We start from the raw sequence: 26708 nt of genomic DNA, 5'->3' as shown, positions 1-26708 counted from the left end.
TTGTTATTGCCGTATCATTGTGACGCTAATAGGCCAAAGATCAATGAGATAAGGATTCCTGCTAGGTTTTTTCTGAAAAGCTGATATTTGTTGCAGCTATGTGTAGTACAAGCTTGCCAATTTGAATATAAACTGCACAGATCCCCCCCTTCCATAGTTTAAGGTTACCGCTTAAATGTTATATTCTGTTCTCAGCTCAGTTTTATAGGTCACACTGGATTACCCTTTGCTTAAGACTGTCATTGTGTTAGTTATTGATCAGCAAAGCAAGTCACTTGAACAGCTTTGCAAACCGATGTGGTCAGTTGCATAAACTTTTAAAACCGAGAGATCAATGTTAACCTCTCAATTTCCTTATATTAAGATCATGTGCCCTGTGTTTTTGGGTCTTCTATTGTTCGTTACAGATCTATAAAATGACTAAATTGAGCACAACTCCTGTTGAATTGATCAGGATAATATGTACTGATGTTTATCCACTGGTGCTTTAAGGTTGTGATTTGAGGCTGGGTTTCTGCAGGACCTGGGGTGGGTTGGTTGCCCCTTGCAGTGCCATCTGCTCTCCGGATTGAGAGAAAATGCTTTGCTGTCAGGGGTTGCGCCAGACTTTCTGCTTAATGCTCTGCCCCCTCCCCAGGGCAGCAAGGTCTGTTTTACATATCATCTCACTGAGGACATGTGTGAGGGAGTCAGTAATGGGAAGCAGAGCAGGTCTGAAGGCAAGTGGATCCATGCAGGTTGGGTCAGATTCGTGGGTGTTTAGTTTTGCTTGTGTTGGTGTTGGATGTTTGGGAAAGGCTTGGATACAGCACGGACTGTAGGAATGCACAGACAGGTTGTGTCTATGTGAGTCATCAAGGTTCAATCCCAGGCATCAGGTTATTGAACTGGCATGTGCAAAGCTGCCAGATGTTTGGGAATCCCCCCATCACTCACTGTCAATTGGGCTCTCTTGTGTCCTCATTAAGAGCCCTTTTAAAGTAGACCTTCTTGAAAGCTATTTCTTTTCCACCTTCTGCTTGAAGAAATTCAGTTTTTGTTTTATTTTCCACTTTTAATTTTTTCCCACTCTTCTGAAACCTGGCATGAAAGCACTTTAAGACGCATCATGAAAACTGAATGAAGAAGTGAGTACCAGAAGTGAGTGCTGAGAATTGTTTAGAAATTAGCAAACTTGGGAAATTTTGTCTTCAGATTGTCTTCAAGGCCTGTGAAATGCTGTAATTAATGGCATCTGAATGGGCTGGCATGTTGAAATAAGTCCTAATGCGTGTCCTGCATCCACCTTCATAATGGTGAAATATAAAAGATCCTTCTGATCTGCCATTTAGTCTAATTCAAGCCCTATACTACTACTCTGTGGCAAATATTGAGTCTACTTTTTCATATGTACCTTGTGACCTCCACACCACTGTGCTCTGTAATAGAAATTCATCATGGTGTTTTGCGAAGACTCTACTTTTTAATCACCACAGCTGTGCCGCCACATTCACTTCTCTAATGAGAGGACACACTTACCAGAAGTGTATTGCCTTTTTTATTTTTTTCTGCTAGTGTTTGCAAAGTTACAACTCTGAACGCTAATCAGAATCCAGCGATTAATATCTTGAGGACATGATTCGGTCTGACATGGAAGGCGGTGGGAATCAACCGTGGCTCATCTGATGAAATCTGCTCTGAGCACAGGTTGGGCCCTATAGTCCAGACATTGCTTCGTTGTAGCGGTGAGCTGAGCTGATGAGCGTTTGCTGATTCTAAATTAATTGCATGTCTTTTTAATGATGTATAGGCAACCCATTGCAGGCATTGGGCAGCTTGAGACACCGCACAGACCACAAGTCGTGCAAGGACTAGCCTACCAGCTCCCAGTGCTGAAGTAGTGCAGGACTGTTGAGTTGAGTCAAGGGGGGTGTGAAAGAGGAAGCTGGGAACCCTAGTTTTCTCACCCTATTGTTTTTTGTATTTGCCACACTTCTCAACTGAAGCCTAAATTAACTGATTTCCTGGAAACTGTGCTGCCATTAGCGCTATGAAAATGAAGATGTTAATTTTGGTTCAGCATTCATTCTCACTGTGCTGGAGGGCAACGGTGTCTTCAGGTTTTCAATTCCCCTTATCACTTGGCACCAGCTTTGATTCATTTATTGTAAGTTTGATCACCAACCCCCCCATTTGGAGTCCACAATTAGTGAACTCACCCAATTATACCACTGTAAGTCTCCTAGCACGTACCCTCCAAAGTAATGTTGCTTCCACTGTCAGCTCGCTATGCCCAAAATGCAGGTATTGCAACAGTCGGAGGGTTTGAAGCAGCTATGCCTGTGGGCACCTTACAGGCTGCAGGGAGTTGCCATCTCCCACCCAATTCCAATTGACCCTTGCACTGCTCTCTGGGAAATCACATCTAAAGCCAGCAGTAGCATAACTGGATAACGCTGTGAGGAACACTACTGGATGCATCCAGCACCTTGGGGACGTACTGGATGTACCACTCTGGATCTTAAACAAACCCTTTTCTTGGTCTATATCAGCTAATTATTTGGAGGGGTATATTCTATTAAACATAAGATAGTGCACTTTAGGACATAGCAATTTTGATATGTATTTTTCATTTTAAAAATGCCTATAATTGTGTTTTATCTAAATAATAAAAAAGCACCATGACAGAAGCATTTTTTAAAGGTTATATTCTTGTATTTTTATTCTTTGTTGGTTTCATTTTGGTGTGACACGCCAGCTCTCCGAAACTCATGTTATGGCTGAGAAAACAATGGCTCGCTGGCTTCCGCTGTGTGCCGCCTTTAACCGAGCGAAAGTCAGATTTAGCTGTGCCTGAAGCCGCAGCATCCTTCTCTCCGCCTGCACTGTCTGTGTCTTCTTTGAGTCAAACAGGAAGTCCGCGTGCTGAGAGGAAATTGCTTTCTCATCTGTCAGTCTTGTTTGGGGCTTGGCTTTTGTGGTTGCCAAAAAATCCTACGGATGTGTTTTACCTTTTCATGTAAGAGAGTATTAACTGTTAAACCCAAAACTGCATCCTTTCACGATAAGCAATATAAACCTATAGGCTATATGTGCATCATAAGTTTAATAAATATTGCTAAATTATAGCCTAATTATTTATCAATTTGAAATTGAAATTGAAATCAATGGAAAGGTGGTCAGAAGATCACTTAGTTCTTTTTTGTGTGTGTGGGAGATTGCTGGTGTAGTTCTATATGTAAAGATCAAAGCTAACCACATTTGTCAGTAATGGGTATTAGTATTATTATTGTCATAGCCAAGAACCAGCAAGTGCTTCATTTTACTATAATTTGTATCTGTACTTCTCTTACTTGTTCATGTTACTAAATACTTTATATATTAAAACATTTGAATTGTGAACTGTGTGAATGCAGTTATGATAAAATAAAATACTGAAAACATCCGGAGTTTGCAGCCAAACAAACATGCCTAAGAGTTGCAGAATAACCTTCTCCCCCCTCTCTGTGTACAGGGTAGTGGAGGTCCTGGTCACCATGGCCCAGTGGAATCAATTACAGCAGTTGGACCCCAGGTACCTGGAGCAGCTCTACCACCTGTACAGCGATAGCTTCCCAATGGAGTTGCGGCAGTTCCTCGCCCCCTGGATCGAGAGCCAGGACTGGTAGGTAGATCTACATAAGGCCACTGCGTGGGATCGTAAGCTACTCAGCGTTTGATCAGAGGAGCAGTTGTTAAAGTGGACTCGTGTTGATTTCTGAATATCTTGTACTTCCCCAACAGCAGAAATACGTAGCTTCTGTTTTCATGTACTCCACAGAAAAGTACCTTTTTTTTTTTAACGACAGTTAAACGGGAAAGAATTAGACCGGTATTTTGTTTATGCACTGTTTCCAGTGGCACAGATCAAAAAGAAAAGTAAGCGTCTGAAAGAAATAAAAACAAAATGTTGGTTTGTTAATATGAGCAACCGAAAGCTATTTTATAAAAAATAACACTGGCTTTGTTTCTCCCCCGTGCTAACTTCATCTCATGGTGGGACCCATTCGAACTGCATAGGGAGGTCTCTGAAATAGACTGGGACTGTGTTGTCATTTGTATTAAAACACAATTTTTTTTATCCTCGAAACTTCTCTTTAACACTAGAAGTGCTGACATTTCGAACTACCAGCAAGCGCCAAAGCTGGTCATTGTAACCAATAGCTCTTTAACAGCTGTGATGTGATAAGGCAAACCAGCATATAAAACTCAGAAGTTTTATTCCTGTACATCAAATCCAATATTTACATGGCACAAATGGAGTAATTAAATATTAATATGATCATAAAACATTAATATTATTGCTATAAATAACACTTTTAGAGAATAATAACTTAAATAACTGTATAGCCTACAATAAGCAAAAAGCTCAAAACCAGCATACAATAAGGTAATGAAACAAGTGTAAACGTAAATGCAATAGTTATAATGCTAATAATGCTCAAAAGTAATATTTTTTTGTTAAAAAAAACTTGCATTTATCAAAACATAATTGTACACTAAACTAAACATTTTCAACACGTGTAAACTTTGTTTTCAACATACAGTGCTTGTATTCACTGTAGCTTTGTATTTCAATAAACTATTTACTATATATTTAGCCAGCATACTTGACATCTCGTACAGTCCACACAGGACATGTTTCTGCACTTTCCCTGCATGAACTCGTACCTCACACTGCATTTTGACAGCCCTCTCCAGGTGAACACTTTTGCTCCACGAATATATAGCATCGCAGTAAATGCTCCTCCACTGATAATGTCCATGAATCATTATTTTGCGTGCGATGTGCCTGCACTATTGCACTATTGCACTCTGTACTATGTGCAATAGCAATCGCGTATTGATCAGTAGAGTAAAAGCACTCGGTGCCATTTGGACCTGGCGTTTCGCTCTCAGTGTTTTCACAACACTGGCACAAACCCACGAATGATCTGTCATTCCCAGTATCACTGATGCACCTGAATCAGTCATGTTCATATACACGGCATTTCCAAAATGAGCTCTCTTCAGTCTCTGTTTTGAATCCATGTTTATTTGTGGGGTAATCATTGAATCCACTCAATCTGACTACAGTTGTAAGAATACACCTGTAATGCTGTACAATGCATGTGTTTTTCAAACACATGAAAGACTGTAGACAGGTAGAGATCACCACTTCAGCAAGAGACTGACTGTATTGTAAAGGGCAGACAATATAATGCGTTATTTGTATTTAAATCACCGGTCAAAATAACCTGATTTTGGCTATTCTAGGTAAATGTATTTATTTTTGCATTCATGCAGCTAAAACGCTGTAGGCATTTTTAATACATATAGTTAGGAAAAGTAATGAAAGGGTATGCGCAGGATCACAGTGTAATTCAAATTTTAATAAGCAAATCGGTCAAATTGACCGGCTCGGCACTTCTAGTGTTTACACCATTTAATCGAATGAGTTGTGTCCAACATGTCCCATAGCACTGAGGAGTGCTCCCCCAACTAGCTAGTCAGGATCTTCACACTGTGACGGTGGCAGTTTCTCACTCGGAAGGAGCTGGTAGTAATGGCGTCTGAGTGAAAGTGGGAAGACCGGAAGATTGAAACATCATCTTTATTATAGTGGATATTAGCCGAGTGCTAGTAAAGGAGCATCTTCCATGGTGTTTTTTTGTTTTGTTTTGTTCTCTACTTCAAAACAACAGATTCTTTTTGAAAGCCATGGCAGTAAAAGGAGGCCACACATCACATTTTGCTATACTGTACATCGCCCGTTACATCTAGAATACCTCCATTTGTTTTTTGAGCCATTTCCCCCACACCTATGCTACGGGCTGTGGGTACGAGATAAAACAGGCCTACTGCAACAGGGTAACATTCCTGTAAACTTGTTTAACTAGAAAGCTCACGTCTTACTTCCAATTTGTAAGTCATTAATCTTGTCCTGTAGCAGAAACAGATGTTCTGCAGATGGGGGTGGGGAGGTATGTGCCAATTCTTGCATAATAACTTTCTATCATGCAAAGTCTCGATACCAGATCCTTAAACAGGAGCTTCAATTGTGACAAGTGACTGTCGAATAACCGTTTGGTTTCGTATTCCTTTGAAACCGAGAGACAAAAAATAAAAAAACAATCATAATGCTGTTTTCTCCAGGTGTCACTCCAGCCTTGCTTGACAACAAAGGTTTCAGTGAGTAACTGAAGTACTTTCACTTTCTGTCTTGCCTTATTCACAGCTGTATGCTATCGAAACTAAACTGGCATGCAAATCACTCTCTGATGGAAGGCGACCAAAATAATGAGAGAGATGGAGAGAGAACAATAGAGCAGTGGTTTTTCGATTCATTAGTTATATGAAAGAGAAATGAAACTAATTACCCCAGAAAGTGGGAGTTTAACAGATTCTTTAGTTGTTGGTTTTTATAGAACAGGAGCCACAAGTTCGAGGACTAAGCGGAGACATGGATCAATAAAGAATGAATTTTATTTTTCATTTATTATAATTACTTGGAATATATATATTATTATACAAGTATTTATTTTCATATACCAGCCTTCCAGCCTTTGGTCACTGATGTATTTTTAAGGTAAGCTTTGCTAATTGGTGGAAGTTTCAGAAACTGTTTCTAAGCCTGGGTAATTTGGAGACTTTTAAGAACTTTTTATTTTGATTTATTATCACTTGTTTATCCAGGGCAGCTTTAATTCAGAAACATGCTTTATACATTTTCACAAAATGGGCTTTAACAAAGGAAGTGTATAACGGAATTACATTCCACAGAGAAGTACACTTCAAGGAATGTCAAATAAGTCCCAATATTGCAAACGCCTTTCAAAAGTGCAAGTAGTACATGTAAGAATGAAGTAATATGTAGCTCTGAACTACATATTTTATAGAATATTATAGCATAAGCATTATTTTCAGTTCAGGAAACCAGTGTTGAAACATTTGACATACCTTCTTCAATTTGATCTTGCTGAAGATTTTTGCACTGGTGTAAAACTTCACCTTATGTGATGCGCTGCATTGTCGCCAAGAAGCAGAACCGATCACAGGCCGAGCCCGGTGATGCCTGCACCAGCTGCAGCCCTACTTCTCTTAAATCCTCTCCAAACCAAGGCACTTGCACGAAACTGGCACCTGGATGTCAGTCGACTCGAGATTGGATTGCTTTTGTATTTTGTGAGTGGATCGCTTGTGTCATCATGTGCACCAGGGCCTACGCTGCCAACAAGGAGTCCCACGCAACACTGGTGTTCCACAACCTACTGGGGGAGATAGACCAACAGTACAGCCGCTTCCTGCAGGAGAACAACGTCCTGTACCAGCACAACCTGAGGAGGATCAAGCAGCACCTGCAGGTAGGGCCTACCTCGCTGTCACGCCTGCACAGCACAGGACAGCACAACACACACAACAACATTGATGCACTGTCACTGCTGCCCAACACCCCACAGCGGGCTTACTACGGAAAGCCCACTGTCTCAATCCACACAACATGGAACCCATGATGCACTCTGGCAGTAGCAGAGTGAGCAACCGCATGATGTGTGCGTTAGGGCCCTCTGTTGATCATCTACATTTTTATTTTTAAATTCTCAAACTTTTGTGAAGTTTCACTGATCTTTATCTTCTCACACAGATGTTATGCAAATACACAGAGAGAACAAAAGAAGGGGCTTATATACACACAACAAAAACAACAACAGACATCTAGTTTTGAGTGGCAGTGTGGTTGTGTTTCAGTGTAAGGTCTTTACTGGTGCTTTGTGAAATGCTTTGTATTAACTCTCTCATAAATGTGAGATAAATATTGGTTTATGAGATATATATATATATATTTTTTACCTCAGAGTAAGTACTTGGAAAAGCCAATGGAGATTGCCAGGATAGTGGCTCGATGCCTGTGGGAAGAATCTCGATTGCTGCAGACTGCTACTACTGCTGCTCAGGTACAGTACAATCCAGCACAAGACCAATAACACAAGGCCACTGGCGTTACCTTCTCAAAAAGGCCATTGTGACCTATTGCTCCTCTCCATACAGTGTATAGATAGTGAAGTTTTTACATTTTGTATTATTATTTTTATTTTTTATATAATTAACAAGAACATAGACAGATTATGTTTTGCTTTGGGATCCTTGATTTAACTGCTTTATTGAGTTTATATTATTGTATTTGTTTATTGTTTCTGGTCCTTTTTTATAACGCCACCACAAGACTGTCCCAAAAAAAGTTAAATTAATCAAAGGTATACACTCAAAGGAATATGCAAATATAAGGAGAAAAGCCCCTGGGGGCTCCTGATATCAATCGCCTCCATAACAATTTGAATTTAAACCATCCAAGCTTTGCACAGTTAGCATTGTAACTTTGCTGGAATAGGCATTGAAGCGGCCTTGAAGTGCATCATATATGTACATCATCTTTTATCAAATTCTACAGGTTTCTTACCAGCTTTGCTTTGGAATTCTTAGACTTAATTTCTTTTCAGTCCACCTGTCAATCAAGAACAATCAAGCATAGACTGTCTTTACATACTAGTGTCATTAATAATAACAAGTAATTATTCTTCTCTGAGGATTTTAGTTTTTTTTTTTTTTTTGTCAAAACCTAAACCAGATTTCAAATCTCACCACTGTAACAAATATCCACCAGTGACACTACCTCTACTGTCATCACTAATTTACCACCATGTCAAACCAACCACAGACCACAGAACAGCCATAATAGAATTTAAATTAATTGTTTTATTCCCCCCTCCCATTTTTTCTGGGACAGGATGGGCAGGCATCTCACCCCACTGGTACGGTGGTGACTGAAAAGCAGCAAATCCTGGAGCACAACCTGCAGGACGTGCGGAAGAGGGTGCAGGTACGACCCACACATTCGCTTGCATGCAGTTTAATGTCACCGTCATGACAATGCATTATTATTATTATTCATTTAATTATTGTCAGATGCCCTTAGCGAGGGTGACTTTTTTCACAAGAAACATTTTCAAAGCATTACAAAGTGCTGTAAATACTAGGAGCATACATCTAGTACAAATGAGCTAACAAGTGCAAACATAATAGAGTCCCAGTGTCACACAAAATGTGTTGATTTGAAAAATTAGTTGATCCAGGCCCTGTAAATAAAGGGAGTTACTAGGCTTTACAGCATAGAATCACTTTTGAGTCTTTGTTACATACAAGGCAACACTGCAATTTTGCTGTTTTTATATACAGTTGATACCAACAGTTAAACTATCTTGCAACATTGTGTCGCAACATTTTACAACATCGTGTCTCAAATCCATTGACTATATGTACGCCTGAATATTATCTCCAAAAAAAATTGTATTAAACATTTAATAGATAATTTGTAACCCATTAAATAGTAAAGGCAACACTGCAAATAGTAACTTGTTTGTAACTTACAATTTATTTTATTGCCAGAATAATTAATAGTGATGGTAACAGGAAACATTGTGTTAAATTGCACGTTGCAATCTAAAATGTGTTAAACATGGCGCAGTGTTTAAAAATAAAAGCGACAGACAAAAAATACAGGGAACCTTCTCTTTTAAAGAAACTGAGGTCTGCATCATACAATGCTATATGCTATTAGCTGATCTCCTAATATTTCAGATAGAATTAATTTGATGGGACACTGGTATGTGCTAAGGCAGCAGAAGTGTGCTGTGAGGACTCCCCAAATATTATGTAATTTTTTTTGTCAACTTCATAAATCTTTTATCAAATCAAACTTATTCAAAGTTGTGAAAATGTAACATTTAAACATGTACTGTAGATGTTAAAATTTAAATTATATTTAAATTTAAATTATATATCCAACTGAAGTTGATTTCTCAACAGAAAGGAAGGGAGAACTGCGGCAGTCGGTTGTGACTGAATGTGTACCTGCGCTGAGTCGTAGTGCTGTCAGTGGTACTGAAACGCAATTGATTAAATGGACAGATGTTGAATTCGTTTTTATCTTGCACTCTGCTTGTCCTTTTTCTAGGTTGGACTTGTGGACAAAATAGATTTTATAAAGATTATGTAATATGTTTGTTCTTGCCCTTTTGCTAGGCTTATTTATTTGATATGAAACTGCTTAAATTAACTGTGGATATATTTTTATCGTGCTCAGCTCAGGTGTGCATTCAGTCCGCAAACAAAACATTTCAGTTGCGAAACGTTTCGTTAAATAGAATAAAACAGAGGATAGCATGTTTGATGCATGTGCTATTGTTTTTCAACAATTGTAATGCTCTTTGTTACGTTTAACCACTTAGTTGAATTAACTTGTTATAAGATATTTTGAACTGAACATATTTTGCTGTTAATTTATATTTACTGTGAATAGTTTTTAGTGTCTAGTCTTGGTCTGCCTGCAGTAAATAAATGATTTTTATTAATTACAAGTAATTATTTAGTATGTGTCTACTTTTTTTACCATACCACTTCACACATTTGCCCTTTTAATTACTCTTCTACTGACATATTTTAACATGCCATGTGCATTTGATAATAGTTTTAGCAACCCGTTGCCATTCAGGTAAGACGATGCCTAATAAATTCGAGTCTTTTTCATGTTGGTGTTGGAGGTTTTTGGTCTTACCAAAGTGTGCCGTGGCATTAAAAAGGTTGGGAATCACTGTGCTAAGATGTGGGGTCGGCATAGGAGAAGTTGCAGTGAACTGATAAAAGTGCTAAAAATACATAAGTAACCAGGAGTGTAGTTTAATAAGATCATTGGGTTCCACAGAGGAGTATGGACAAGGCGCGGCAACCACAGGGACAGATTATAGTGCCTTTCAATAGTGAGCCGTTCGCCCAAAGCAGCTCACATTCAGGAACCTGCTTTATAAATGTACACAAACATGCTAAGCACTATAGAGCACACGTAACAAAGTGTGCAGTGTAGCAAGGAAGGGTAGAACAACAGAATGTCTTACCTTACAATAGAACAGGTAGTACAAGTAAGAATGAAATCAAAGCTTCCTGAGATCTGATCTGATCTGCTTGCAGTTTGTAGGATAATAAGAAGTATTACGTATTTTATTTTGATATAATTATAACTCTCATTATCATCATATAAGGGAAGCAGTGTTGACACATTTGAAACAAGGTCATTCAGTCTTTTCTTCAGCTTTGTCTCGCTGGATTAAGGAATTCAGGAATTAATAAATTATCCATTATTACCAATATCACTGCAGGCAAATTGTGCGGCTCCCTTTGGGGAACTCTGGTTGCAGGCAGCCTTGACACAGCCCAGATTGGTAACAGCATGGCCTGGGTTCCAGGGCTCGGCCTTTGCATTCACTGCAAGCATTTACAGGTTGAATCAGTTTTAATTACTGTATTGTATTATACTGGGCGTTTCTTTTTATTCCAGGACATGGAACAGAAGATGAAAATGCTGGAGAACCTGCAAGATGACTTTGATTTCAACTACAAGACTCTGAAAAGCCAAGGAGGTGAGGCTGCTCTTCACTCAGAGTGTAATTGAACCATAAAAACATCTGTCGATGCAACATGGGAAAATATTAATGACTAAACCAAATATTTTATCACTTGCTTTCAAGCGTTTCAGTAAAAGCTAGGGTGATGATAAGAATTTCAGTAGGACATCTCAAGAATTAGGATTGTAATGAGATTTCAGTTTCCCTGTGTTTGTTATTCATTAACTTTTGGGGAACCCCAACACAGATATTTACAGGCACGCTTCCTCTGGGATTGGCCACTGCATTTCTCTAACTGAAATATATTTGAATGTAACACTTGCTTCCATTGGGTCCAGAAATCTCCCAGGATCTGAATGGGAACAGCCAAGCAGCTGCAACTAGACAGAAGATGGCCCAGCTGGAGCAGATGTTAACAGCCCTGGACCAGCTCAGGAGGGTAAGCTCAGGAGGGAGATTAATTGTGCTTATTTAGAGTCCGCCATACTTTTGGAGTCTGGTACAGTTTCCATGATCAGACCTCACTTGGTGATTCAGCATTAAAAATGTGATTATTTCCATGTGCTTCTTCAGAAGACTTCTAAATTGAATTAAGACCCCAATTTGGGATCATGCTGAGCTGTGACTATATGTGCTCAGTTGCAGTTTCTATTAAAATGTGGGAACTGGAAGGAAAGACCACAGCAGGCAACAATCAGCCAACTTCTATGATAGAGGAATGGGTCTTTATTTTTATTTTTTTCCCCACTCTTTCACAGCAAATTGTGACAGAGATGGCTGGTCTGCTGTCTGCGATGGACTTTGTGCAGAAGAACCTGACAGATGACGAACTGGCGGACTGGAAGAGGAGGCAGCAGATCGCCTGCATCGGGGGGCCGCCCAACATCTGCCTGGACCGCCTGGAAACATGGTAGGCCTGGGCCGCCCGCTTCTTGTGTCCTGCAGGGTCGGGAGAAGGCCCAAGCACTGGGCCCTCAAACATTTTCTGTTGGGAGGGGTAGATTCTGACACGGAGTTGTTCACTGTAATATTGGGTTATGTATGTTTTTGTAGTGATGTGTCCCCTTGTAATGTTGTTTATTTGTAATGCATTGTATGTGAGAAATAGAACACACAAAAAACAGTAATCTTGAATAGTGACCTTTTCTAAATGATTGAATAATAATAATACTCATTATGAGTCTACAATAAGGATCAGGTTTCAGGTTCATCTGCTGTATTCAGTTGCATTTGAAGCCTGGTCTTCCACTGCCTCACTCCCTTTCCCACCGCTCTGTGCACAGGATCACCTCTCTGGCCGAGTCTCAGCTGCAGATCAGGCAGCAAATTAAGAAGCTGGAGGAGCTGCAGCAGAAGGTCTCCTACAAGGGTGACCCCATCGTCCAGCACCGGCCCGCCCTGGAGGAGAAGATCGTGGACATCTTCAGGAACCTCATGAAAAGGTGGGTGGCCCCCCCATGCACCAGCTTCCTGCAGAGCATCTTAGACTTTGGCCTGTTCACAAAGCCTGCTTTATAGCTTTTGCTTCTTTTCTACACTTCCCCTTCTCTGGAAAACTTATTTGAAAGACCCTTTCCATTGTTATTAATTTAAATCGGCTCTGTAACGCACACTTCACTGCTGTGGCAGTGGGTTTATGCTGACATCTGCAGTATGTGCAATTCCTCCTATAGAACATAAAGTGACTGGCAGAATCAATGTATTTGGTTCCAACATGCACACTCAATAAATATATCACCAGTTGAAAGAAGATGATCTTCACATTGTAGAGCTGTAGTAATGGGTCACAAAAATGTTGTACTCTCCCTAAAACATAAATAATTAAAAAAAAAAAAAAAATGTATGCATGAATATATATATATATATATATATATATATATATATATATATATTCATGCATACAACTAAATCTTAGGGATGAAATCCATGTATTATCAATGCATAGTGAATTGATGTGATATATTGAAACATAGTACAGGTAAATGGCCCATGCTGGAGTTTCTAAATGACCCCCTCTGTTTCCTGTTTGTTTTTGCAGCGCCTTTGTGGTTGAACGTCAGCCTTGTATGCCCATGCACCCTGACAGGCCTCTGGTCATTAAAACGGGGGTGCAGTTCACAACCAAGGTCAGGTAAGTGACATGCTGCTTGCTGGCAGGCCTTTTCTCTCCTGTCGGCCGAGAACCAGGTTGTCTGCTGGACTCTGCTGGCTTGGTGTGTCAACACAGACAGAGTTCCAGGTAGGAAATGAGTGATTAGGGGTTAAATTTACCTTCAACTGATTAAAAACAAAAATAAATAAAAATCTGCAAGCCCTTGTAACGTTTGCCTCTGTGACTCCATTGACATTTGACATTTTGTTATATCTTTCTTTTTCAGGTTACTAGTGAAATTCCCTGAATTGAATTACCAGCTGAAAATTAAAGTGTGCATCGACAAGTGAGTAGAGCATGCTTTTTAACTGTGTTCTGAAGAGCTAGAAACCGATTTCAGGGAAAACGACGATTAAACCTCTGTATTTGTTAGGGCTGTTTTGCTGATGAGTGGTGAACCTGATCAGTTCTAAAGACAAAACACATTGTATTCATTTTGTTTGTGTAGTTTGTGTAATCGAGTGGATTTGCATGAATGTGATCACTTAATCCCTACAGTACTTTAGTGTTAATCCAATTTAAATATTATTTCAAACATTTATATTGACTGAGACCAAGTTTATATAAAGTCCTTCGTTTGTGGAAGCGGTCTGAGTGAACAGCAGCTGAAGTGTTTGTTCTGTACATTGCTGCTCTGAAAGCCTGTAACGCTGATTGATTTTTTTTTTTGTTGTTTCCAGGGAATCGGGGGATGTGGCTGCACTCCGAGGGTAAGAGACTGAAACTCTGTTCCCTCTATAATACTGACAGGAAACTGGCATACAATTAATTTGCCTTACTTGATTATATATAAATCTGTACATATTAGTTTATGAATTGGGAATTACTGAACTCACCTCACCACTGTGTCCCACACTGCAAGCCCAGAATGCCCCACAGCCCAGCTATGACATCCGCCATAAGGTTTCATGTAACTGAAATGGCAAGTAAGCTAACTCTGAAATAGAGGCTCTGAGAAGCCACAAGGATTCACTGGTTAAAGCTGGCCTGTACCTTATTCCAGCTGGATCTAGGATATAAGTCACATCCTGTAGATTGGGTGAAAGCTTTTACCACTTAGGATGTCCCCCTGTACTGGAAGTATTAAGTCCCTCAGTGCCCCCTTATATTCCTCAAAAAAGCTTCCATGCATACACAAGGACACAGGCTGAATGCTGCCTATTTTTTATTTATTTTTATTTTTTTCTCCTTTTCCTGAAACCGAATGATTCCAGGTCTCGTAAATTTAACATACTGGGCACAAACACCAAGGTGATGAATATGGAGGAGTCCAACAATGGCAGCCTCTCTGCAGAGTTTAAACACCTGGTAAGTGTCCCTTCACCTCTTCTCGTCCTGCTTTTCTGCTGTCTCCCTCCCCCTTTTCTGCCTTTTCTGTGAAGCCGCTTCAAATGGAGAACAAATTGCTCGTGATTTTATTTTCGCTGTTTCAAGTTTGTTTAGGCCTCTTGACAGTTGAAATTAATCATGCCTGGTTTAAAATGCTGTTGGCTTTTGCTGTAGACACATTACAATTGTGGTTTTGTGGACTAGTCCATGCTTTTCTATGGACCTGCAGCACTAGAACCTCTAGACACATTTAGGTCATGGATTAGTTAATCTTATCACTCAGAAGTTGAAAGATGATATCCCAAAAATGTAAAAAGTTATTACTTTGTGTAAAGGGTCTCTTATTGTATAATAAGTCATCTTGTACAGTTTGGGTGAGTTCTGGTTATACAAACTGCACGAAATAACATCTCGTACAATAAGAGACACCCTTCACACAACTTGTTAACTTAAAAATCACACGCGTAAGGATTAGGGATAACACATTTCTTTTCATGAAATATAACAAACAACCCACCTTCTCCTTGTCTAAAATGTCCAGGATCCAATATAGCTGACCTGCAGCAGATTATCTGTGTTGGGTTTTCACGCTAGTTCAGCGTAATGAAAATATTAATTAAAAACACCTTGTGAAACAGACACCACTAGAATATAAGTTGTTAACTGAAGAATTATTATCCCGATAATTCGCTGCACGGGATGACATTTCTATATAAAATCAGAGGTATAGGAATATTTGGTAATTGCGTCTCTGTGATTGGCTGGTTTCTCGTGTTGATCTATACCATTGCTAATGAGCAGGCATTCTGTTCCTTTGCAGACCCTGAGGGAGCAGAGGTGTGGGAATGGGGGCCGAGCCAACAGTGATGTAAGTATGAACAGCAAGTATGTGGCCGTCCAGGGTTTAGTATTAAATGTATCCTTTATTTATTATCTTTAATGTTAAGAATTTGACTTCTGTTTATCCCTCCGAAGCATCCCATCATAAAACTGTCCTTCTCTTGGTCTCCTCTGGGTTTCAACAGAAAGGCAAAAGGGGTTAAGTCATCTAATGTAATCTCCCTTTGATATGGAATTCCCAGAGACTGAAACTCTGTTAGTCAGAATGCTGTACCAAGAGTATTATGATGTGTATCTAGTGTGTGTGTGTATGGGGGGTTAATCAGTTATCAGTTGCACCCATTTCATGGTTTTGGTTTCTCTGTAAAGATGCCATCTTGTCCTTCTTTATGAAAATTAGTTTGTTTGCTCTCCTCATGGTGCAGTGTTGCGCAATGATGCTGAGACTGAGAGACAGCATATCTTATTGATCTCTCCATGCCGGCGCACTAGACTGCACTGAGAGGAGAAGGCATCTTTTAAGGAAGTTTTTGCTGTTGCCGTGTTCCCAAGTCACTCCGCTTCAGACTTGAGTTGCCGTTGATAGACAGTGATCTGCCACTCTAGATTTCTCCAGCACAGCTTTATACAGAGTAACTCACTTTTTTTTTTTACTGGAAAATGTAGGCATATTTAAAAGGGAAACTCCTTTTATTTTGGAGGAATTATATTTTGCATCAGCCTTAAAAATGTGTCTGTTACTTTGCACATTTTAACTGGCTGAAAATGGAAATTATGATAATATAAGGAAAAACAGATTTCAAATGAGCGTGGTATGTGTGCATGTATTTTGTGTTCATCGGTAAGACTTGTTTTCCCAATGTGAATTCCCTATGTGAACCAGCAAAAGGGCCTAACGAGCTGCTATAAAACATATTTCTAACCAACCCTGGCTTACAGTTGACTCAATTAGAGTAAAACAAATCAAGAACAAATACAAAATCTTGTGTATGATTCTATTCAGGAGAAGTGAGAGTAATGAAAGAATATGTCAATACATACATGACGCTTACATCAGTGCTATGTGTGGGGGTGCAGCTAGCTAGATGTCCCTGTTGGTTGTAATCTCTGTTTTGTCTCCCCCAGGCCTCCCTGATAGTGACAGAAGAGCTGCATCTCATCACTTTCGAGACTGAGGTCTACCACCAGGGCCTGAAGATCGACCTGGAGGTCAGTGAACCTTACTATACAAAAGCCACAAGTGCTACCCAGCACCCAGTCAATTGTCCCTTTAGGTGACTTGTATGTAGATAGTCTGGCTCTTTTCTTAAAAGGAGCAAGAGAGCAAGTTTCCAAATCGCTCCCCAGTGGCATCAGGTGAAAACAAGATGTCATTCAGAGGAGATTCTAGGATTTGCGGTTTGTGGTATCATAAGGTGTCTGTTTCTCCTCTAAATTATGCTTCCCAGGCCAGCGGTTCTTTTACCGTGGATTCTTACTGCAGTCCTGGTGTACATTTTGCACTTTTCATAGAATGTTTCATATTTTCACTTTTAAAGAAAGTGAAAGTTTAAAAAGTTTGGTGCTTTTGTCTGTTTTTTTCCCCCCCACACATTTCTAACTAAGAAAAAATCGAAATCGAAGTTAGAAAAATAAACCAAACAAAATGTGCGCACACAGGAAATTGATCTGTTTATTGTGCTGATCTGAGTTAACATTGAAAATGGCGGTGACATAAATGGCTGCTGCTCATGCTGGGTGGGGCTAGAACACTGCCGGGAAGTCAGTTTAATTTGTTCATTCCTACAATAGAGCAGTCAAAATGCACAGAATCACAGCATTATTCATGTTATTTACTAGCAATGAAACACCAGGAAGGGAAAATTAAAAATTCTCTTCGCTATAGTGCAGTTCCCTGAACACCTGCCTATTTCCTTGTTTATTAAGACTGACAGTGCTGTTGTGGTTAATAAAATGTCATGTGAAGAGAAAAAAACAACAATGGTAACTACATCAATCTCATTGAGACATTGATTAGACCGATTTGTCCTTTCCCCTCTCCCCTTTTTGATGTTGAAATGCAACCACTGCAGGAATTCAAACACAATTGTCAAAAGTGTTTCCTGAATTAAAATGGTAGTCTAATAGCAATCTAAATTGTAATGCTTTCTTTGGCGCACATATTTGTGTATGTGTGTGTGTGTGTGTGTCTTTGTCTCGGAGGCAAGGTTTGTCATGGTCATAAACACGAGAGGCTCATTGAGCGGGTGGGTGACCCTAATTATCTGAATCTTTCCACAAGGGATTGACTGCTAATCTGTGAGGCCTAATGAATCTCTTTGTGCTGCTAATCTGCCTTGATGCCTGTTACAAGCATCTCAGACTCCCTGCTTTGTTGTGGCAGATAAGCAGGATAAACATTGGCTGCCAGCTGTATTCCTGGGGAAATCCATTCTTCATTGAGACGCACGGAAAATAAAAGGGCTGACATAAATAATTGTTGACGTCTTAATCAACGCTACGCCATAAAAAATGAATCTGTCAAGGCAGCGGATTCTCGCACATTCGCTTTTTGGAGAGGGGGAATTTTGCTTCATGTTTTTGGAAGACGTTTGGTGGGAAGTAGAGGGATGGCTCCTAATCTTTAATCTGTCCTCAAGGGTCTGGAAAAGAGAGAAGAGTGGATTCCTGCAAAAGGTCACTCATTGATTTTGACATGACATGACAATCCAACTGTTATGTGTACCATACGTGGGTATATCAGAGTGTTTTATTTTCTTACCACATTTTCCAGATACACGCAAATCTAAGAGTGCGGTCTGCTTCATTAAACAGTGTGGGACAATTGTAAAGGTTGTGTACACAATTGCAGTTGACAGAGATGATGAGATTTTGAATGGATTATTAAAGCTGCCAATAGATATCCAGATCAGTTTGTTTATATATAAAAAGGTGCAGAGTGTGGACATTTGATACAATTTCAACAGGGACTAGACTTTTAGAAAGAAATAGAAATAGATTCAGGCCCAAATGAAAATATAGATGCAGAGTAATAATGTTTTCCCTTCTTATTCCTGCAGACACATTCCTTGCCTGTTGTGGTCATCTCTAATATCTGTCAGATGCCGAATGCCTGGGCCTCCATTCTGTGGTACAACATGCTGACCAATCACCCCAAGGTGAGGCGCCCCCTCAAGTGGCAGTGAGAATGGGAAGTGGAGGATAGCTGAGGTGGTGCCCTATTGATCAACCCCAGCTGTGTTTGCCTGTTGTCTGCAAAATGGATCACGTGGGACTTTTTTTTTTTTGTAGTGTGCTTTTTTGTATGCTTAAATGTTGTTGTTAAGTTGTATAACTTCTTTTTATTATTTTATTCTAAATTGTGGATCTTATTAACATTGTTTTGGTCTTTGAAGCAAGTAATGGAGATATATCTTTATTACATAGTTCTGAGTGATTTCCTGTTGTCTGCTACCACATGTTCCTGTTTTCTCTTGGATAATTGGTTTATGTATGCATTTCCTGCTATGTGTGTGTGTGTGTTATCATTTTGCTGTTGCCCTTTTCTTCAATGGCCCTTTCCCATTTGTAAGTGAGATGCATTCTCTTGGGAATGGGCAACTCCAGGCCTTGAGGACCACAGTTTCCTCCTTGCTTTTAATTTCTCAAATTATTTGCCTTCATCTTATAGGTCACCTTAAATCACCAATTTCTAAATACTAGGAACTCATTAATCAATTAAGCAATTCACCCAAGGGAATTCTTGAAATCTGCAGGTATTCAGATGATTGCTCCAGTGGTTTTAAATGACTGAATTTACCAATCCACCTGCTTAATTGTTTTTAATTAAATACTTTGAGGTGTTTACAAATTGGTGATAGAAGGGTGCTCTCCTAACCCTCCTGGATAGAGGCTCTCAAGACCACTGCTGTAAGGAATGTGGCACATGGGGACTGGAGTGGCCCAGCCCTACTCGGTTGTGATAAGAATGCCTTTTTTTTTTTTTTTCTTCCAGAACGTGAACTTCTTCACCAAACCGCCCGTGGCCACGTGGGACCAGGTGGCCGAGGTCCTGAGCTGGCAGTTCTCCTCCACCACCAAGCGCGGCCTGACCATCGAGCAGCTCACCACGCTTGCTGAGAAACTGCTGGGTGAGAGGCGGTCGCTGCACTTTTATTAATTTACTGAATTCCTTTCTTTCATCCTCCTTTTCTTCCTTTTCCATATGTGTATTTTGCTTTTCTTTTTTTTTCCCCTTCTATCTATAATTTCCTTTAACTTTCCCTTCTTTTTTGTTTTCCTGTTCGTTTATCTTTCTATTATTCCCTTCATCCCTTTTGTCTTTTTCAATTTTTTTTCTTTCTTTTCCTTTTATTCTGGGAACCTGTGGCGAAGGTTTTGTTTCAGAAGTGCGGGGGAAATGCATTTCGAGTCAGCCGTTTGGGTTGCAGTGTGGGGACTAGCTGCAGAGCTGTCTATGGGGGTAGTACTGTGGATTTGTTGAGGGTACATCTTGTTAATGAGCGACTATGAATGAACAACATGTGTCTTTGAAGTGGTGGGGACAAGTACCACCCGTAAATGTATTGATGCTCTTTCATATCCGTAGAGCCAGCTATACATGTTTCTATACATCTCCACCCCCCCCCCCACCCAAACCCTATGCCTATGCTGGGAACTATATTCCACAGGACAGGTGTGTATGTGTATGTGTGCTCTGGTAGAAGAGTATTCTGTTCTCCCTGCAGGACCCTGTGTAAACTACTCTGGCTGTCAAATCACATGGGCGAAATTCTGCAAAGTAAGTGTAACGCTCGCAGCATTTCCACACAGCATATTGACAATTCTCAAGTTTACATTTTTAACTGAGCATTCTATTCGTTACATCTCCACAGGAGAATATGGCAGGCAAAGGCTTTTCGTTCTGGGTGTGGCTGGACAACATCATTGACCTGGTGAAGAAATACATCTTGGCCCTGTGGAATGAAGGGTAAGCTGTTCCACTACAACCATCTTAAGCACCTCTTATCAGAGTCTTTATTCTGCTCACTAGTACTACTAACACCTATGTCTGTGCTGTCAGGTACATTATGGGCTTCATCAGTAAGGAGCGCGAGAGGGCCATTCTCAGCACCAAGCCCCCTGGGACGTTCCTCCTGAGGTTCAGCGAGAGCAGCAAGGAGGGGGGCATCACCTTCACCTGGGTGGAGAAAGACATCAGTGGTAAGGCCCTGAGCAACTGAACACTGTGAAACTGTTCTCCAAATCTCACACTCGTGTCTACAGCTATTTCGTTTTTGTTTAGTGTTATGGGGAGAGAATCACACATTTGTTGCTCATCACTGAAGCCTCTTGCTTAAGGGAGTTGAGATTAAGTCCTGTGACTGTAATTGCCCATAGTTCTCCTGTGATTAGATGGGCTTGATTGAGCCTGCGTTTCATTGGCATGGGGCTCAACCATGACTCCTTGTAGCTAACAGTTGCACCTGTGTGCTCTGCAGTGTTATTGAGGAGAGCCGCTTCGGGCGTCCCATGATGCTCTAGCTCTGCTGTTTGCGCAGTGTGAAAAGAGGCTGTCGATGGTTTGGCAGTTCACATTGTAGAGGATGTGGCAGTGTGATATTGCCCTTTACCCATCCCCCTTTTAGTTTATGGGTCATAGCAGGGAAGCACAGATGATTAACAGTTGGAATTTGGGTTGGGTATAATAGAGAATAAATCAGCCAAAGAAATATGTTGTCCTCCGATTGTAGGGAAGACCCAGATTCAGTCGGTGGAGCCCTACACTAAGCAGCAGCTCAATAGCATGTCTTTCGCCGAGATCATCATGGGCTACAAGATCATGGATGCCACCAACATCCTGGTCTCGCCGCTGGTGTACCTGTTCCCAGAGATCCCCAAGGAGGACGCGTTTGGGAAGTACTGCCGTACGGAGAACCCGGAACAGCCAGACTTCACTGACCCAGGTAGTCGTTGATGGTCCTGCTTGGTAATGGTGTGCGCAGACTCTGGGGGAGGCACTTGGGGTAACGTTTGTGTAACTGCGGAAGATCAGGGTCCGTTGTAAGTAACAGTCTTTATTTATGTATGTATGTATGTATGTATGTATGTATGTATGTATTTGTCAAGATAAAGACAATTTGACAAGATTTTGTGTTCAGCATCCTAACAATAAAAATAGCCTGCGGTCCGATGGCCTTTTCTTCTCGCTATCTGTTTTTGGTGTCCGCGGAGAAGACAGTGTTAACCTATTTTTGTTTTGTTTTCTTAGGCACAGTCCCTTACCTGAAGACAAAGTTCATCTGTGTTACCCCGTGAGTACAATTTCAAAGTTAATTTTGTCCACTTTCTTTATCCTCTTCAATAAGGCATCTTCTCCATTATCACCAAGCTGCAGTTTTTGGAGAACCAAATCCTTTATTTTTTTATTTTTTTTATCCTATATTATTTATATGACCCCAAGACCTAGAAGTTGGTGAATAGTGTACTGTCTTAAACCCAGGAATTCTGCAGTGGAATGTAATGGAAGCATCAAGATGGCCTAAGCTTGACAAAAGAGTGCCTGAAGGGGACACTTGTGACCTGGGGACAGCAAAAATTTGTCATAAATCGCACAAGTAGAGATTGAAATTCATGCTTTGTTTTCTATAGAATTTCCGGTACTTTCGAAGTTCTGAAGTTTTGTGCACTTTCACATGTCAAAATAGAACTGAAAATATTTATTTGATGGGAAATAAATTAGTCAAAAAAAATAAAAATAAAACATTGCACGTTTTTTCACCCACTCAGGGAACCTCCATCGTACAGGTATCGGCACACAGAGTGGAATTCTTGTCATTTACCAAAAGGGTTATACTAATCAACGTCAATGAGAGCGCTGCAGGCAAGGGACGCCAAACTTAGATGACCATATCTCAGCGATGGATTAAGTTAGAACAGTGTTTTAAAGCTTACATTCCCTTCCTTATGTTGGCATATAGGACTTTTTTTTTTTTTTTTTAAATGTTTAGTTGCCAGCCCTAATTTTGCTGTCCTAGGGGAAAGAAGGGAAAGAGAGGTGGCTAGTGAGAAAATGACCTGTTTCCGTAGGTGCCCGTCTGTGTTCATGGACATGCCGGACAGTGATCTGCTGGGGAACGGATTCTCCGGGTAGGGCTGAGATGTGGAGAGGACAGGGCTGTGGCAGGGCATGTGGGGTGTTCTGGAGAGAGGGCTGTTATGTTTTCCTCTTGTTTCTCTAATCACCCATACATCCATGCAGTTTTGCTCTCCCATCCAAAATCCTGGCAGAAACCTTTTTAATTATTATAAACATTCCATAACAGCCATATGATGGGGCAACTTCAAAATGTCCCCCACTTCTGATTTGCCACATTTCCAATTGTGTTTTTTTTTACTTTTTCTTAGGATGGGCCAGATTTTTTTTTTTTTTTTTCTATTTACAAAGCTCTCCCCAGAGCCTTGACACAGAGACGGTTACTAAATAAGAACACGGCTCTGTTTTGCAGATTTGCCACAAATCCACTTATAATAGTCTTCATTAGTTGTATACCACGGGGGTTTTGATACCAAAGTATATACAGAGATCAGGAAGGGAATTCTGGTGCCTGCTCTGTTAAGGAGATCAGGACACCTGTCCAAACAAAACGCTCTGTCACTGGTCTGCACAACCAGATTTGTCCCCATTCTTAGATTGCATGTGTGTGCAACCAAAGCTATGCAGGCTTCAAGGCACTGCCAATGCATGTCCTGCGCTACAATGTGGAGACCCTTTTTCTTCCTGCTTTGTGTGATACAAGACCGAATGTGTCCGGAGGCTCCTATATGCCCACTCCCTCTCTGGTATACTACTGCCTGCTGAGCTGGACAATCACCATTGCCTTCATAATATTCAAATACTAACACTTTTTTTTTTTCTAGGTCTGAATTAACTCCTGATTATGTGTCAATGTTCTTGGCCATTAAAAACAAATTCAGTATTCAGTCTGGTACTTAATTGATCCCAATGCAGACCACCAATATGATTGACTGAAAGCGACTTTTGATTAAAAAGAAATTGATATAGAGATGTATTTAACTTAAAATGTGTGTACTTGCCACGGGAATGAAAGACCAGAACTGTATCTACAACGGATCCATTGCTTTTGATTGGTGTTCATTGACATATAATGGCATTTTTGTCCTCCTATAACTGGGAAGATCAGAATTCAGAAAACCCTGAATTGTGTTTTAAATCTGTGCTGGGCTGTCCTTAACTCTCATCTATACAAGACTAATACTGATGCTTTTTCCCTACAATTCAAAATCATTGGAGTTGGTAATGGAAGCAGTTGGCCATGTAAAAATGCTGAGATGCCTTTGTGAATGTCAAGCACAAATAAAGAAAAATCAAATCTGGAAAAAGAGCTTAAATCTTCATGTAGACTTAGGTGAAGGATATATTCAGTCTTCCCAGTTTTAATTATATTGACCCATCTGCCTGGCATTTTAGGGTACAATCAAAAGTTGATCAAACCATATGTATTGAGACCTAGGGTTCAGCCTGTTACTTTTAAAATGGTCTGTGGTTGGGGTTAAAATTGAGCAGTTAATTGCATTGATTTAAATAAACTGTACGGACAGCAAATGACTGGATTAGTCTGTGTAGCTGGTTTCTACCTGAGGAGTCTGGGTAAGAAACCACACTTTTGGCATGTTCAAAGGCAGATTGGTTGCTGAATTGCATATTTAAAGCTGGGAGCTGTGTTTTGGGAGGTCAAGCTAAGAATGCAGAGCTTGGTTTAGCTCAGTGTCCCTTTTCCATTTAAAATTCAATGTGATGTGGCCGAAGTGTCAACGCAGACCCCAGGCAGTACTCATGGGATAGGCAGTTTCTTGGTGGCGTGCATTTGCGATGGTGTTTGGTGGAAACTTTAGAGATGCTCTTAGATTCTAACCCATCTTCTCTGCCTGTGCAGCACCAACTCTGGCAACACGAGCGACCTCTTCCCCATGTCCCCACGCACCCTAGACTCCCTGATGCACAACGACGGGGCTGATGCCAACCCTGGAGGGCCACTAGGTAAGCCTGTAGAGGCCGCCCAGAAACAGCACACACGGACTTCCTGTTTTTTCCCCGCCAAACCCTCCTATCAAATGGATCAGATCAACTATCACGTTGTGCTGGACATGTGAACAATGTTTAATTGGTATTGGGGTTTATATTAACTGTGATAAAACCAGATCTTGAACCCTCAGGATCCCAACCAGAGATGCAAGTTATATATAGAGGCCTGGTAAATTGGGATGACGTGTTCTGTCTGATGTTTTTGTACAGCACACTGGGTATTTAATGGGTTAATATCCACCCAGAAAGTGTGTAAATATGCAACTTAATAACTGGGGAAGATTATTTTTTTTTATAGTGTTAATGGGGAGATTATAATTATTTATCCCTTTAGCAGATGCCATTATCTAGGGTGACTTACAAGAGTACAATATCATGAAAACCTACTTAATACTCATTGCTCTGCTTCATTGGAATGGATTGATTTGGTACTTCAGGTTGGTGACTGCCCAGGGTCTTAACAATCCAGTATAAAAAACAACTGTTTGTATACAGCAGTCTTTAAGACAAGGTGAGCATTGTACAGCATCAAAATCAAAGCAGGAAAGTCCATACACTGGAGTCACAGATCAATAAAGGATCAATAATGGCTATAGATAGAATGGATTTCCAATTCTGAACCCAAAGAACTTTCCGCATTCCTGGTTTTCACCAGAACCATCCAGGCCCAGAAGAACTGCATTTGGTATATTAGGAGTGTTCTGGAGATTAGACGCACCTAAAAATCCTTTCAGATCCCGGCACAATATTGTAGCGGCTTCAAAACCAGTTTGGAGGCTGATGGTTGGCCATTGTAGGGAACTGAACACTGGACTCATTTCTTGTAAGTGATTATGTACAGATGAGTAATCTAACAGCTTTCTGAACAAGATCAGTTTTAATCCAGTGTGTTCTGCTCTGTCTGGACAGTCCCAGACAGTGAGGGGAAACTTATTTTAATGCATGAAGCCTATCTGATCTCAGTCCCAGCAGCATCGTGTGTGAGAGATCTAAAAAGCAGCTGTGCGGTATCTCACAGTGTCCGCTGTACGTCTCTGCAGTAACCAATCCCCAGATCTGTGAAAAACTAAAGCGAACTGAATATAATGACTGTATGGAGCTTCTGTGAAAATTAAACCACCTTTTCCCTTACTCTCTCATTCTTATTCTCATTTTCTCTCTCTCTTTACTATCTCCTTTCCCCCCAGTCATGGGAGAAAAGACTAAGGGATTCATAGTGGTAAATACCAAGCTTCCGGTTTCATTCAGTCTATGTTCTGATTTTTTTTTTTTTCTTCTCCTTTCCCCCCTCTTCACAGAATCCCTCACTCTGGACATGGAGTTCAGTTCCGACGCAGCGTCCCCCATGTGAACAGGACGGTCACCCAAGATGTCTTTGTATTCGCACAGATAGGAGGCTGATGCTCCATTTTAATCCCTATCTCTCTTTCTCTCCAGGCTATTAAGCACCATATTGTAGGTGGAGCACTTTCTTCCATAACCTAGAGGCATGAGCCCAGATAAATTCATATTTAATTCTTATTTTTAGACGTTTGTTTTGTCAAGATAAACATCAGCACTTTTGAAGACTCTGTAAATTATGCTGTAACTACTTGCTTCTACTAATGTCTTCTGGATGACTTATTAGGGGGGAAAAAACTTTAATTGAATTGTAAGTTCTACTGTTAAGTGTTTTTTCGCCAGCTCTCTGTAAGTAAGTATAAGAAATTGTGATTATGGTAAAAGTATTACCATATTTTGGAAAGACTGTGAGATGGAAGTTATTTTTCCATAAGTGGAGTCAAAGGAACATTTTTTTTGTACTATTGCTGCAGATGCTGTGGTTGTGATTAAAGTGGTTTACCAGTTA

General features: G+C 40.4%; 1 protein-coding gene across 4 annotated transcripts in view; it reads left to right on the top strand.

The window, feature by feature from the left end:
* Positions 1 to 26708, top strand: part of stat3 (signal transducer and activator of transcription 3 (acute-phase response factor)) — a 32776-nt gene extending 6068 nt beyond the window's left edge. Inside the window, exons 2-25 of one of the 4 annotated variants that reach the window (XM_066698422.1) lie at positions 3494 to 3643; positions 7217 to 7361; positions 7854 to 7952; positions 8783 to 8875; positions 11387 to 11468; positions 11792 to 11892; positions 12212 to 12363; positions 12737 to 12895; positions 13492 to 13584; positions 13832 to 13891; positions 14286 to 14315; positions 14820 to 14913; positions 15755 to 15802; positions 16900 to 16983; positions 18834 to 18932; positions 19769 to 19904; positions 20502 to 20554; positions 20649 to 20743; positions 20837 to 20976; positions 21507 to 21719; positions 22025 to 22067; positions 22843 to 22902; positions 24711 to 24814; positions 26158 to 26708. In XM_066698422.1, coding sequence (XP_066554519.1) covers positions 3516 to 3643; positions 7217 to 7361; positions 7854 to 7952; positions 8783 to 8875; positions 11387 to 11468; positions 11792 to 11892; positions 12212 to 12363; positions 12737 to 12895; positions 13492 to 13584; positions 13832 to 13891; positions 14286 to 14315; positions 14820 to 14913; positions 15755 to 15802; positions 16900 to 16983; positions 18834 to 18932; positions 19769 to 19904; positions 20502 to 20554; positions 20649 to 20743; positions 20837 to 20976; positions 21507 to 21719; positions 22025 to 22067; positions 22843 to 22902; positions 24711 to 24814; positions 26158 to 26210 — 2364 coding nt within the window. In that variant the 5' untranslated portion in view covers positions 3494 to 3515 and the 3' untranslated portion in view covers positions 26211 to 26708. Of the gene's footprint in view, positions 1 to 3493; positions 3644 to 7216; positions 7362 to 7853; positions 7953 to 8782; positions 8876 to 11386; positions 11469 to 11791; positions 11893 to 12211; positions 12364 to 12736; positions 12896 to 13491; positions 13585 to 13831; positions 13892 to 14285; positions 14316 to 14819; positions 14914 to 15754; positions 15803 to 16899; positions 16984 to 18833; positions 18933 to 19768; positions 19905 to 20501; positions 20555 to 20648; positions 20744 to 20836; positions 20977 to 21506; positions 21723 to 22024; positions 22068 to 22842; positions 22903 to 24710; positions 24815 to 26157 lie in introns of all 4 variants that reach the window. The other 3 variants (XM_066698421.1, XM_066698424.1, XM_066698423.1) reach the window with 3 other exon arrangements.

The sequence above is a fragment of the Amia ocellicauda genome, chromosome 3 (genome assembly GCF_036373705.1).
Source record: "Amia ocellicauda isolate fAmiCal2 chromosome 3, fAmiCal2.hap1, whole genome shotgun sequence".
Taxonomy (NCBI): domain Eukaryota; kingdom Metazoa; phylum Chordata; class Actinopteri; order Amiiformes; family Amiidae; genus Amia; species Amia ocellicauda.
Note: the sequence above shows the minus strand (reverse complement) of the source record. Positions and strands in the feature narration are given on the sequence as shown.